General features: G+C 36.7%; 1 protein-coding gene across 7 annotated transcripts in view; it reads left to right on the forward strand.

Annotated features, from left to right (window-relative positions):
- The window catches only part of ASAP1 (ArfGAP with SH3 domain, ankyrin repeat and PH domain 1), a 146,884-nt gene that overhangs the window by 98,977 nt on the left and 33,297 nt on the right, over positions 1-14,610 (forward strand). For all 7 annotated transcript variants that reach the window (XM_068181034.1, XM_068181025.1, XM_068181051.1 and 4 more), the window contains 7 exons: positions 534-621; positions 1,697-1,745; positions 7,265-7,428; positions 8,961-9,094; positions 10,197-10,288; positions 10,845-11,031; positions 13,396-13,481. In XM_068181034.1, coding sequence (XP_068037135.1) covers positions 534-621; positions 1,697-1,745; positions 7,265-7,428; positions 8,961-9,094; positions 10,197-10,288; positions 10,845-11,031; positions 13,396-13,481 — 800 coding nt within the window. The remainder of the gene's footprint in view (positions 1-533; positions 622-1,696; positions 1,746-7,264; positions 7,429-8,960; positions 9,095-10,196; positions 10,289-10,844; positions 11,032-13,395; positions 13,482-14,610) is intronic.

A 14,610-nucleotide genomic window follows, 5' to 3' on the forward strand; every position in this document is an offset into this window, starting at 1 on the left:
ACTAATGGTATAAACCCCAAATTCCTCAAAGATACATTTAATTATTGTGTCTTAAGTGACTTAATTACAACACAGAATATTGGTATTGGTATTTATCCCGAGTTCTGAAACTCCAGATCTTCAGCTTTCCACTTCCATTTTAAAGTTTCAGGATTATATCCTTAATTTATTTAAAATGGGAGGAAGCTTGTAATATGGGCATGCTGTAATGAAAAACTGCATTCTAGTTTTGCCATTGTTGATGAAATGCAATTAAAAATTATTAATATTAGCATATTGTAAATTTAAGCTTTTTTTTCTTTTTGTCCCTTTTAAATGAAGTGAGACCATCAAGATTTTAATTTTGTTTGGATTTAGCAATGTGTCTATTTTGAGAGACCACATCAGACCAAGTGATATTGGTCTCCAGCTTTTTGAGGGTGGATATGTGTGTATGTTCAAGCTTAAAGTAATATCATACATGCTCACTCCCCAGAAAGGGAAAATAATCTTAAATCAATACATTTTTAAAATAAAATAAATTTTATTTTTAGTCCAACAGGCAACCAGCTAAACTGAATTTATTGACCTGCCAGGTGAAGCCAAATGCTGAAGATAAAAAGTCCTTTGATCTAATATCACGTATGTAGCAGCTTTAGTACCATCTTGTATTATGTGGGATTTCTGATAATGTCATTGCAAGATGCTTTGAGTAGAACACAAGGCTAGAGCTCAAAGTTCAGGTCTGTATCCAGAGACACACTGTCTCATGAATGTTCAGAGCCTGTCTTTCTGATGATGAGCAAATGGATGTAGAACCTTTCTCTGTGTAGATGTGACATAAATACTCTTTGTTTGTGACAAGCCACGAAATGTAGCATATGTGCTGCTCCCTAAGTTCAGAGAAATGTTTAACAGCTTTGTGGAACATGTGTTATCTGTGTCAACCAGGAAAGGGGAAAGACCTTTGGCTTTATCCTGCTTTTCAGTCATTGTTCTGCTTTTTGAGTGCTATTTGAGGGAATGACGAAGACAAGGAGAAACAATTTCTTTCTGTCTTATCCTACATTAAAATATATTTCTCTTTGGAAATTGGTAGTGCATTTTCTTCTCAGCATTAAAGCTCCTGTGGTTCCCCTTCTTGCCACTTTGGTCTTGTACAGCAGGTATTTGTATTCAGTCTGGTTTTAAAAACTCTTTTGATGAGTCAGTTTAGTGTTTTCAGACTTTACATACAGAGTATTAACCAACAAACAGTTCCAACATTCTCTATTGAAAAGGACAGTCTAGGAAGCCTTTGATTGTGGGAGATGTTAGGCACTTTGTCTTCATCGGTTGGTTAGTAAAACAATTTTTTTGGCTCAACTGGAAGGAAAATCTATATAAAAGGAAAAAAATAATTTTGCCCTCTTCTAATTATGTTTCAGTTTTCATTTCTGAAAGGGTAAAACTTTATCCATGTGTTTATTTTTCTTAATTATTTCAAAACTTAAGACTTTCAAATACATAAAATTGGTGTGAATCAAAACTTAGTTTCCTCTTCCTTTTTTCATTTTTTTGGAATTTTTATCTATAGCTGTGAATAAAGGATTAATAATGCCTTTTAAGAGAAATTGCCGCTGAAAGCTTTAGCTGCCAAATAGGTTTTAGTACCAAATATGTAGACACATTAACTTTCATCATGTGCCAAATGAAAAGATGTATTTCTTTATTTCAGATAACAGAACATACCACTTTCAAGCAGAAGATGAACAGGAATACGTAGCGTAAGAATGTTTCCATTTTTTCAAGTTTATTTTACCTATAGAGATGCATAAAATCACACATAACATGTGGAAATAATTTTCTCAGCTAATGCATAGGTAGTGCCTACTGTCTCTTTTTTTCTGCTGTTATGAATCTGTAAATGTAAACTATTTTGTGTCACACTACAGAGCTCTTTTAAAGCCTAGTAATGTTAAAACCAAAACTAAACCAAACCCAACTAACCAAAACCCCATTTAGATCGTTTATCCTGCCAGTACCTAGTTTGTGTGAAGTGCTTGGGATGATATTGTAGATCAGATTATTAGGATTCAAATGAAATATTATTAAATCTTCCCTGTCAACCTTGTTCTGCAGTTACTTCTTTTCCTCTCATTCCTACCTTTTCCTTGAAAGTAAACATAATAAAGAGATAAAACATCTCCATATGACACAGAGAAAATATCTACAGGCAGTGCATTTTTTCTTCTGTAGGCCTAGAAATAAATGGCAGAGCACAGCTCTGAGATTTGTGTACTTCAGAATCCAGGAACTTGTTTCATTAATGCATGTTTCCAATTAGATTATTTCCTTTTAAACAATCTTTCTTCCTACTGCATCAGAATTACTTCCTGAGAACCATGTACCACTGGTTTTTCCTCCTGTGTCACCAGATGTGTGTTGTGCGTGCTGTCTAATGCTCAACACCCAAAAGTGCAAGGAATAAAGTTACTACTGAAGAGGACAGCAAAGACTACCTCATTCTTTCCTTTAATATCCACATTCTAGTGGAAGACTGTGTTCTCCATGTGTATTTTAAAGGTCAAAGGGACCTTTGTAGGGTGTTTCACTTGTTTGGTAGTGTTGGGTGGCAGTGGCATTCACAGCTCGCTCCGATTTGGGAGTCATGGGTGAAATAAAAGGGCTGGAGAATTCTTTGTTGTGCAGGCATTTCCTTCTGGGCATCCATAGCTTTAAGTTGGCTCTTACAATGCAAAGCTGACTTGCTAGCCATAATTACTGCATTCATCCTGGAACTTAATTATTCCAGTAATTTTCTTAGTCAAGAAGAAAATACTGTTATTTTTTACGATTCATAAGTTTTTGGTACTCTGCCATAAGTTAATTTTTACTGTATTAGTTGGTTTAACAGGTGAAGTAGTTTGTTTGTGGGTGGGGGAAGAATAAATTAGTAGTATCTTTCTTCTGAGAGGCAGATAAATTTAGTTTAGCAGGCTGCCTGTTGAACTGTTTTAAAATTCCAGGCTGGTTTTGTTTCCTATTAGAAGCACTGAAATTTTGTCTATCACTCTAAAATCAAGTGGTTGAGAAAATTACTTGCTTTGGCATAGAGAACCCTAGGATATCTCAAGTTGGAAGGGACACTTAAGGATCATTGAGTCCAGCTCCCTCCTCCCATGACTGCCTACAACTAAATCATGTGACTAAGGGTATTGTCCAGATGCTCCTTTAACACTCACAGGATTCCTGGCCGTTTCCCTGGGGAGCCTGTCCAGTGGCCAGCTACCCTCTCAGTGAAGAACCTTTTCCTGGTGTCCCATCTGAACTTCCCCTGGTGCAGCTTCATTCCATTTCCTCATGTCCTGTTTCTGGTCACCAGAGAGAGGAGTTCAGCACCTCCCTCTGCCCCCCTTGAGGAACCAGAATGAGTGTAGTAATCATTCTGATGAGAACTACAATGCAACCAAATGTTCTGTTTTTCTCGTGCAGCTCTAAAAAGCTTTATTATCTAAGGTGCCATGGGAACAGCACCCTGTGGGCTTCCAACCATAGCATTTAAGGGTGTTCTGCAGGAACTACTTGATGTAATTCCTCAGTTAGAGTTGTCATCCTCTTGTTTCAATGTCCTCCTGACTGGTATAGGTGTGATCTCTCTTGATCCTTTCCTCTTGTCTTTTGTCCACACAGCTTTAGTGCTGCCCCTGTTTTGTCCCTTTTACTTTGTGAACCAATTGAAAATGTGTAAATAGATTTTCAAATCACCTTCCTTATAGACTCATATCTAAATAAAGAAAAAAGCAAGATGTATTTATTCTAGTTTAACTGGTCTTGCATACATTTTCCTTGTAATTGTTTTACACTGCTTCCATAAGTAGCTCCTCAAACTAAATAATAATAATTTTTACAAGGAGATTTTTTAAAAAACATGCATACAAAGCACTGTTACTTTCTGTTACAGATTTATTTCTGCTTCCCCTCAAACATTTCCTTCAGGCCAGTGCCTGTCTTGATTTTTATCCAGGCAGCTGTTTGTTGGCCTTTAATTGCTGATTGACAGTCCTTAAGTTCTCAATTAGTTTCTCTAGCAGATAAAATACAGTTGTTAGGGGGAAGTGGCATATGGGTAGTGTGGTTCTGTATGTGCATGTAAATATATATTTATGTGTGGAATATAGGAAAAGTAACCTGATTTTTTTGACAAATACAATAATGGTTGCCTTCTGGTTTTTTTTTTTTTTTTTTTTTTTTTTAATATAATTGTGGATAGGGCCAAACATACTCTTTGGGCTCTTTTCTACCTGCAGGAAATGCCTGAATTATAAACAAAGCTAGATTTAGGAAGTTTTCTATGAAGAAACAGACATCTGTTTCTAGTTTTAACAGCAGTCCTCAGACATTTTTCACCTTGGAAAGACTGAGTTTGAAGGCATTGATACTATCTGATGCTTCTTCCATACAAAAAAAGTTATATATCAATATTTGAAAAATAGTATGCAATTCTTGTTCTGATTATGCATTTGCCTGAGAACAGCAGTGGTGCAATAGCAATGCTCAGAAGAGACAGTTAAATTTTTACTGCAAAATAAAAAAAAAAACCCAAAACTATTAGACTGGTTCTTATTCTTGGGGGAGGGTTTTTTATTGACTTGAAAATACTGAAGCAAAATAAGAGAAATGCGAGTGAAGTCTGGTCCATGAAAGATTAACCTGTTTCCTGAAGAGACACTTTGGATGCCAGATTTCGGTTGAGCCTTGTTTCTTCAAAACTGTGAACCTCCAGCAAGCAAAATGCCTTAAAGGATGATAAGAAATCACTGATATTGAGACAAACAAGGTTAACAGATGACTGGACCACCTATTTATTGTGTTAGCTAGAATAGTATTGTAGTCTAGTTTAGGTTGGAAAAGACCTTTAATGTCTTTGAGTCCAACCATTATTCAAATGCTGCCAAGCCCACAACTAAACCATGTCCCCAGGTACCCCATGCACATATCTTTTAGAGCCCTCCAAGGATGGTGGCCCAAACACTTCACAAGGGAGCCTGTTGCAGTGCTTAAAACCCATTTTGGAAGAATTTTTCTCCTAATATTCAATCTAAATGTCTGCTGGGACAACTTGAGGTCATTTCTTCTTGTCCTAAAACAAGAAGACAAAGCAATTCTGTGAGACTTGATTATTTTTTAAAGTATTTGAAAGAACATTACAAAGTATTACCAGAAGGTTTTTGACTATTCATTTGGCACTGGCAGTATTGTGAAATAGAGCAAATACTTTTTTTCTTTCTTAATAAAGGAAGAACAAAAAAGACTAATACAGATAAGAAAAAGAGAAGAAGAGCAGTTAGAATGAATTTTATAAACTATTAACATTTAATTAACATTCCATATTTACTGAGTTTTTGAGTGTACAGCCTGCCAGGAAGGCCTGGTGACCAACTGGCCACTTCTTGATAAGCAGCACCAGTCATTCAGAGATGTCTGTCCTTGTCCTTGTCCTTGTGCTTGTGAGGGAAGAGCTGCCACTGCGGTGCCTCTTGCTCTCACTCGCAGGTGCCCCAGTGACAGTCCTGGACAGGGGGTTCCTTCTCCCTGAGCAAACACAACCAAAGTAATGATTGCTCTGACAGTTTAGGTACTCGTAATAAGGAAGTCTATATCAAACTAACAGCTGGCTCAGTTGTGTTGTGTTTGTTGTAATTGCATCTAATAATTTTTTAATTGTTACTGCTCAGTTGAGTTTTATGCAAATTCTGCCTTTTTAACAAACAAATCAAGTTGTGACTCTAAAAGAAATTATCAACAAATGTCAGAATAAATGTTGTTTGTCTGAGTTTAATTATTATTTTACTCTGTGTATTTAACCAAACATTGTTATAATATTAGAAACAAGACACCATTGCCTCTTATTTTTTTAATAACATTAAATTTCATCATTAAAATTGCAGAACAATGCCCTCTAGTGTGGGTTCTTCTCATGTAATGGGAAAGATTAATGTACTTTCATTTTTTTCAGCATGTAAACTTTGGAGCAAATTTGTGCTCAAGACTTTCAATTTCTCTTTTGTTCTTAGGTTGATTTTTCAAAAAATTTAAAGCATTTTAAGCACTACTTCCTAGATTATTTTATGCACATAAACATTAAAAATAATATGTGCATGAAGTATATAATATGGAATGCCCATATATTAGTTCAGGCTCTGAATCTTTGTTCTAAGATTACACACATAATTTTCCCTCTGAAATCCTTTAAAGCTATTTTTTTCATTGCTATTTCAGTGAGAAATTATGAATTTCAATCTGAAGTTCTTTCTTTGTTTAGATGACCATAACCATTTCTGCATATTTCAGAAGATCGATGATTGCAGAATATTGTAAACATGAAATGCATTGAGCACACTGCCAATTTACAACATTTCTGCATTAAAAAAAAAAAATATTTGCAGTAGATCTAAAGTCACTTTACCTGTGAGGATTTCTTTTTAACTTGCTCTGTTTTCTAAATTGGCAACACTGCATCTGCAATGTGCGAGGTCCTTAGTAGAGCTGCTTTCCCCTCTTTACTTCCACATGGAGCACAGCAGCTGCTGAGAAGGGGTTTTGTTTGTTTTTAATTAAAACATTATGTGTAAACAACAACTTGCAGAGTGATTGGGAGGGGAGGAAATATTGCCTGAGATACCATTAAAGAGTCTTTGTTTTGTTGCACTCAGCTGTTGTTCCTAAAGTTTTATGTTGGCTATCGGTATCATTACCCTCCTGTCATCCTTCCCCCCTTGCTTGCTGTGGCAGTTGTCATTAATTTGGGCTTTCCAGTCTGACTCTGATTAGTGCACAGAGACCTGCATTTAAAAGGCAACTAGACATCAACACATGCACCAGGGTGCTTGCTGTTTCCTCTGTGAAGAGAAAGATGCACACTGGAGAAAGTAGGGGTTGTCATTTTCTACAGGAAGGAGACTTTAGGAAGATTTTGGGCACCTTTTAAAGCAGTTAAATTTACAGGAGCTTAATTGCTCCTTTTCCACAACTTCTGCTTATTTGAGAAACCTGAGAACTTGGCTTTAAAATTGTTCACCAAAGGGATGTTAGAATTAAGACTATTTCTCTCTTCTCATTCTTATTCATCTTTTCTCAAATCTTTCCTTTTTTCTCTCACTTTTCCCCCTCGTCATTCTCTCCCACAATACAGTCCTTCCCTGTAGTCCCACTAATATTTTGTTCCTGGCAAGATTTCTACAGTTTATAGATCAACAGGTATTTGCAAATGCAGATCTTCATTAAGGTTTTTTTCTTGTGCTAGATGGATATCAGTATTGACTAACAGCAAAGAAGAAGCATTAAATATGGCATTCCGTGGAGAGCAGAGCACAGGTGAAAACAGTTTAGAGGATCTGACAAAAGCCATTATTGATGACATACAGAGATTACCCGGAAATGAAGTCTGTTGTGATTGTGGCTCACCAGGTATCTCCATTTGTTCGTGTCATCAGCTTCTTGTTGGGAGCAAAGTTATTTCTTCAAAGAAGTGTTTGTAGAGTGCAAACTAATTTTCTAAGTGATGTTTCTGAGTCTTCAACCTGTTTTTAAAAGAACAAATATGACTTTCCTACGTCAGTTCCGTTTAATTCACTAAAATATTTTTGTGTGTTGTCTGTGCTTACTTCCAGCAGTTCAAGCCCCTCTGGAGTTTGAACTGTTCTTGTTGCACTGTGTCTAGATGCTTGTTGCACTTGAATGGAAGTTGCTTGGCATCACTGATCCTGTGCATGCTACTAAGTAGAAGTGAGTAATATTTAGACAATGGTTGTGGAAAAATTGACCTGGCCAGGATCTTGCTCTGAGGCTTTCTCTTGGCATGAGACCACTGGAATTGCAGCATCGTTTTCAGAGGTGGAATAAGTAGTCTTGTGCAAAGCATGAGACCCAGAGTTGAAATCCTATCAGATAATATCTTCAGAAGTACAGAGTTACAGGTCAGTTATGTGGCACTCAGAGCTTGAGAAGGGGCAGCAGGTCACAGTACGACTGAGCTGGTGTGGGAGCTGGCAGCTGTTGCAGCTTTCTCATCAAAGGGACACTTCAAGAAGGTGATGCTCATTTGGAACTGAGTAGATTGTATGTATCTTGCAGATGCTTGCTGATGCAGAACTGATCCAAATTTGAAATAGCTAGATAAAATTACAAACTGGGATATAATTATGTCAAATCCTGGAATTGGTTCATTCAATTATTTCATTATGTAAAGCTATAGAAACTTCAGCTTACAGTTCTCATTCATCTTTTAATTTGTAGTAAAGTTTTAAGCTTCACCTCTGTACTCCAGCTTGCTGCTTTAAAACTCTTGGCTTAATGCTTTAGCAGTTACTATTTAAAGACAAGGAAGTGATTAATTTGTGCACAAAGGATGTCCGAAGCTTTTTCTTTTCCTAAAAACTGGTCATGCTTCTTATGTAGCATTCATAGTATAAAATCTACTCTAATATTACATGCAGATCTCCTCCATGACAGCATTTTTTAAGTGAGGTTTTTTTTTTCCTGGTCTAGCCAGCGTTCCTCAAATTTTCTACAACATGCTGCTGTTTTACATACTGGAAAGCACTATGATTAATATTTTATGAAGGACTATTTAAAGTTTAAAAAGTAAATTTTAAAACTTCAGAGGTTGTCAAATTTAGGAGATCTGTGACTTTTAAAAACAGGAAATAATTTGTACAGAAAACAAATAGGAAATGTATTGAAATATCTTCATTCAGTGTGAAAGAATAAATCTAAATTCAGTGCCTTTGGGTCTGTTCCTAAATCTGAAAAACTACATTCCATTGATAGCAATTTGTGGTTAAATTTGCACTAGAGTTTGGAGAAAAGTACGGAATGTTCTTAGTTTATTTTCATTGTTTGAAACATTAAATAAGGAATCATTTCAGAATACATCTCTTACCACCATTACAAACCTTTTCTTGGACTTTGATTAAATGCTTTGTTTTCCAATTGTGCAGATCCAACATGGCTATCGACTAATTTGGGCATTTTAACCTGCATTGAGTGTTCTGGAATACACAGAGAAATGGGTGTCCATATTTCTCGAATCCAGTCTTTGGAATTAGACAAATTAGGAACATCTGAACTCTTGGTAAGTTTCTTTAAGTTATATTGGGGTTTTTTAGTCAAATGTTGATATGTATGTAGGAAGTACCAAAATGTACAAGTTACCGATAATCTTTTTCAAGGGATGTGTTTTTGCAGAATTTCTTCTTATTTCTGTAGATATTTTACAGGTGCACAGTTATATATTATTATATATTATTCATGCTCTTGTCACTTGTGATTTTGACATCCATTGTAATTAGTGCCATCAGAATTTTGCTCTCAATAGCTGATCTTGACCCAAAATCACAGCAGTCTAAAAGCTCATGTGATTTAAAACATGAAGCTAATTTGACTTGGCAAGGGAGAATGACTGTTACTAATTCTAAAAGAAAAATACTGTAGGAATCTTAATTTGATGGATGAAATCATGTAATATTGAGGTTATAAAAGGAATCAGATGTGAGATTACAAAAAAACAAAAAAAAGCCAAAACAAAAAAAAAAACAACCCAAAGGAAAAATATAAACAAGTAAAAAAGAAACTGTTGCAGTGGTTTTATCTCCCTAGCTGTGTTTGGCCTGAAGGAAGATACTTGTTACAGAAATTTTGTATAGGAAAATTGAGAAAAGATGTAAGGCAGATCTGGATTTGGGTATAGATTCAACTTTACCACTTTCCCTCTTCCTAAAATATTGAGTTTATTTGCAAAGTTACTAGTAATCTAAATCCAATGTTACTAAGCATGATCTTCAGTAGGACTGAGCTTCTTTCCCAAAGCAGCTTCCTAATCAGTGTACCAGCACCATTTCACTGTTCATGCTGCTGGTTCCTCATTCTGGTTTCATGTTGGAGGTAGATTGTCTTGAAATGCAAATAATTCTGTGACTGTGAAGTCTATTGTGCAAGTTCTGGCATAAGAGAAGCATTTTCTTTCTTTTTAATTGCTCTGTATCTGCATGTAAGCATTGGGCTTTAATTTTTCAGTCCTGTTTTTTGCATATTTTATTAATAGTGTGGAAAATGCACATTAATAGTCCTGATGTTAGGTTGCTGTTAGACCCCAAATGCACATTAATAGTCCTAATGTTAGGTTGCTGTTAGACCCCAAATGTCCTCACCTTCATTTATTCTTTTTCTTATTGCAGCTGGCCAAGAATGTAGGAAATACTAGTTTTAATGATATTATGGAAGGGAATTTACCTAGTCCTTCACCTAAACCCAGTCCATCAAGTGATATGTAAGTACTGAATCTTTAAACTCTCTAAGTTTTCTGTGGAATATATCTGTGATGTAAAGTATCCTAAACAGTAACCAAGCCAGGGGAAAGCATGGATGGCTGGACAGGAGGTTTTTATTCCCACTGTGGAACTTCTTAGAAGTTCAGTCTCCAGTCATATAGTCACATTTTAGCTACCTCAGCTTCCCTGAGTAGAAAACTCTACTCTACATGCATTATTTGACTCTTGAGTGGTTTTGAGTTAAGTAGTAAACCCTCAGATGATAAACACAGTGGACTAAATGGCACTAGCTCTGCTTTTTCTTTGGTCTTAGTCCCCACAGTCAGAGTAATTTTTGTATATAACAAGACAGCAGGAAAAAAATTGACAATGTTCCATACTTGGGGCTTGTTTGCAAGAAAGACATGCAGTATAACAATAAATAACACACTTTTTATCAGATAGTTTTCTTCTTCCCTTCTCAGCTTCCAAGTTAGACAAGGTGATTTTAAATTATAATCATTGGCCTATTTTTCTAAAAATTTCTAAAGCAAGCTCTATTTTTACACCCCACAGGACTGCACGTAAAGAATTTATCACTGCTAAATATGTAGATCATAAGTTCTCTAGGAAGACTTGTGCATCTGCATCAGCTAAACTGAGTGAATTACTTGAGGCTGTCAAATCCAGGGATTTACTTGCACTAATTCAAGTCTATGCAGAGGGGGTAGAGCTAATGGAGCCACTGCTGGAGCCTGGACAGGTAAGCTTATCAGGTAAACAATTACTATTTTAAATCATGTGTATTTGTAAAATGCCCAGGATCTGGGGCTGCTCCTTTAGATGATAAAACAAAATAAATAACAGATGAAAATGAGTTTTTTCTTCCTTTCCTTAATGTTGCATCCTTGTGGGGAGGGAAAAGAACACTTTATCTGTTGTCATCAATTGGTCTAAAGGAGTGTGAAATGCAATAGTGATATCATACACTGTTGTGGTGCCACTATAGTGTGTTGAAAAGCACCTGTTCTGCAGTGTGTCTCTTTTAGAAAAGTCCCAAAGAACAGACTTGATAGCCCAGGGTCACCTGGTACCACATACCGTATCATGCCTGCTTTTAAAATAGTGGCTGAAGGAACACATTACTGAATGTCTGCAAGTCTCTGTTTACTGTAGAAAAGGAAAGAATAAATCTGATGACTTCACAGCTCCTGATGAGACATTTACAGAAGTACAATTTTGTACTGGAACCTAGAAGATTCTTTTGGGTGTGTTTGTGTATCAGGTTCTGAGTACTTGATCTTCCTTCTGAAATCAGTTACAGTTTTTTGGAAAAATCAGTCCGGGTTGACCCCACTTATCCATGGATAAATGTTAATCATGAGTAAAGTAACCTGTTTTTATTGATAATAGATAATTGATGCCATGTAACCACTTGCTCAGCAATGTTTTCACCTAACCTGAAGACATGTCAGAGAATGTTTTCAACAAGTTGTGTGAAAATAGCTAAGCTGGCAAAGGACACAGTGCCTGTCTGTGTTCAGTGAAAGGGATAAGTTCAGTATAGTCTCAGCATTTGAGCTATCACAGAGTCCTTATCATGGAAACCCATTACAAAATCTCTGACTGCAAGACCAGAGCAGTTTCCACAGAAGTAGCTCCTCAGTCTTCCGAGCTATTACAGGCTGCGATAACTGAAAGGTACGAGCACCAGTTGAAATGTAGTTTGCAGTTAGGGCATTTATAGCAGCATTCTCCTCTTTACTATTAGAGTAAATTCTCTGATGTTTAATAAAATAATATTTTTAATTAGTACTTTAATTCTAAGTATATATACTGTAATATGCTTTTTAAATTGTCCTTTATGATCAATAGGAGTTAATAAAATCTAAATTTAGATTAACTTCTCGTGTAACTTTTAAATGGAAATAAACAGCATTTCTGTTTCTATGTCAATGCATTAATGCATATGATATGTATAGAAAATAAAGTATGATTCAAGTTAGACAAGGAGAAACCCTGTCTATGGGGGGAACTCCCCAGGCACCAACTTGGTGCTGGGAACCACCCAGCTCTGCCTAAAGACCTGGGGGTCCTGATGGTCACCAAGGTGAACCTGGGCCAGCAGGTTGCCTTTGTGGCAGAGGTGACAGTGGCACTCCAGGCAGTGGGGACACATTGCCAGTATGTGATGGGCAGTGATCCTTCCCTCCACTCAGCACTGATAAGGCCACAGCTGCAATGCTGTGCCCAGTTCTGGGCTCCCCACAACATGAGTACTTGGATGTGCTGGAGAGAATGCAGTGAAGGGCCACAGTGTGTCTGAGAGTCTGGAGCACCTGGAAAGGCTCCAACATCTGGGACTGTTCAGCTGTGAGGAGGCTCAGGGGCATCTCATCATTGTATGGAAATACCTGCAGGGAGGATGGAAAGAAGATGGAGCCCAGTGGTGCCCAGTGATGGGACAAGAGGCAGTGGCACAGACTGGGGCATAGGAGGTGCCCTCTGAACATCAGGAAACCTTTTTGTATTGGGAGAATGACCAAACACCGGCACAGGTTGCCCAGGAATATGGAGTCTTTGTCCTTGGAGATATTCCAAAGCCATCTGGACGTGGTCCTGGGCAGCTGGTCCTCGGTGGCCCTGCTTGGGCATAGAGGTTGGTCTACGTGACCTTCGCTGCAAATCTGTAAGAGTTTTAATATATGTAGGACTGTGATTTTTGTGATGCTGTTTTTGTAGGAAATAATCTTGTGACTTTGCTTGGTGCTCACAAGGCTGTTGTAAAGCAACAAGTACTGCAAACATACTCAGTATTCCTTGACAGGATCCCTTTCAGTTACTGGTAGCTAAAATGGTTAAAGGCTTCTCAGGATTTTTCCATCCAGCTGGGAAAAGTGAAAATTTGTTTTAGAAAAGCTGAGATCTTGGGAAGTGTATTGCCATTTCCTTTGAAGCACATGGTTTCTTTCAGAGATAAAAAAGACAATAATCATTTTCATCATAATTTCCTAACATTTTTGTTTTGAAAGACTTGTGAAGAGTGAATGAGATGTATCTCATAGGTCTGATATATAAGCTTTGCAGAAATAAGACAGAAATCTAACTTCTCTTTACATGTGTTTAGGAGCCAGGTGAAACAGCACTCCATTTAGCAGTCCGGACTGCTGACCAAACCTCTCTCCATCTGGTTGACTTCCTTGTACAAAACTGGTATGGATTGCTAACTTTTCATTAAATTGTACATGACAGTGGTGGAAGTTCTGAGTTATCCTGGCAGTGCCTTGGACAGTGTTTGCTCATCACTTATAATCTTTCTCCTTAGATATGTTTCAAAAGAGAATAGTTTAATACCTTTGAGTTGACCTTTGTGTTCCTGATCAGTAGAGAGAGAAAAAGATGTGTAGATTAAAAACATTGAAAGCAATTAAAATAATAAAAACATTGAAAACAGCTAAAATAGTTAAAAATAGGATGAAAGGAAAAAGTCTGCAGTGCATAAGAGAACATTGATTTAGAGCACATGATGGCATGAAGCCATGCAAACAAATAGTTCAGGTACAAGAGGGATGGCAGGTAAATGTTCCAAATACAGGACACATGCAAAGGAACCGTAAGAGTAGAAAACAAGGATCTTTCTCAGAAAATTATGAACAGATGCTAGATTGACTTTGAAAAAGGTATTCCAGAAGTTAATAAAATGTATTAAGGCTACTGAGAGCACAAAGTGCTTAATTAGTAATTTTCAGCATCTAGTTTATTGGCTGAATTGTTCTCTGTTGTCAAGGGATTTGTTCATAGAAATAAAAAACATTAATGAAAAGTGTGAGTGCTGATTATAGGAGAGTGTTATTAAAGTAGCAAATGAAAAATAATATTCCAATATTTTCAAGCTGTTTGAGATCATAATTTGAAAAATGTTTTAGAAGCCCAAATTACTATTTTCAGCATTATTAAAGGATATTTTTTTATTTCAGATGATTTTTTAGAATTTTTTTTTTTTTTTTAGTTATGAAGCTTCGTAGTTTCTTCAGAGAGCTATAACCTTGTGTGTGTTTCTGTCTGCTGTGTGGGGTTTTGTGGCAGTCTCAATTTTAGGAGCATCTTTACAACCCTTTGGGCTCTTACTGTCCAGTATGGGTAACACTGGGAAAAGCTGTCATCTCCCGAGCTTTGCTTTTCTTGGTTTATGAAAATATTTTATTGTTCCCAAAATGTCAGTAACAGTTTTTGAAAAATCTGGGTTTAGAACTTAAAAACTGAAGAAAGTTTTCAAAAAACCCTGTGAGCCCCTTTGCACATCTGGGTTTTTCCCTAACTTGGTGTGTTGTCCTTACATTCA

This window comes from Anomalospiza imberbis, chromosome 1, assembly GCF_031753505.1.
Source record: "Anomalospiza imberbis isolate Cuckoo-Finch-1a 21T00152 chromosome 1, ASM3175350v1, whole genome shotgun sequence".
NCBI lineage: Eukaryota > Metazoa > Chordata > Aves > Passeriformes > Viduidae > Anomalospiza > Anomalospiza imberbis.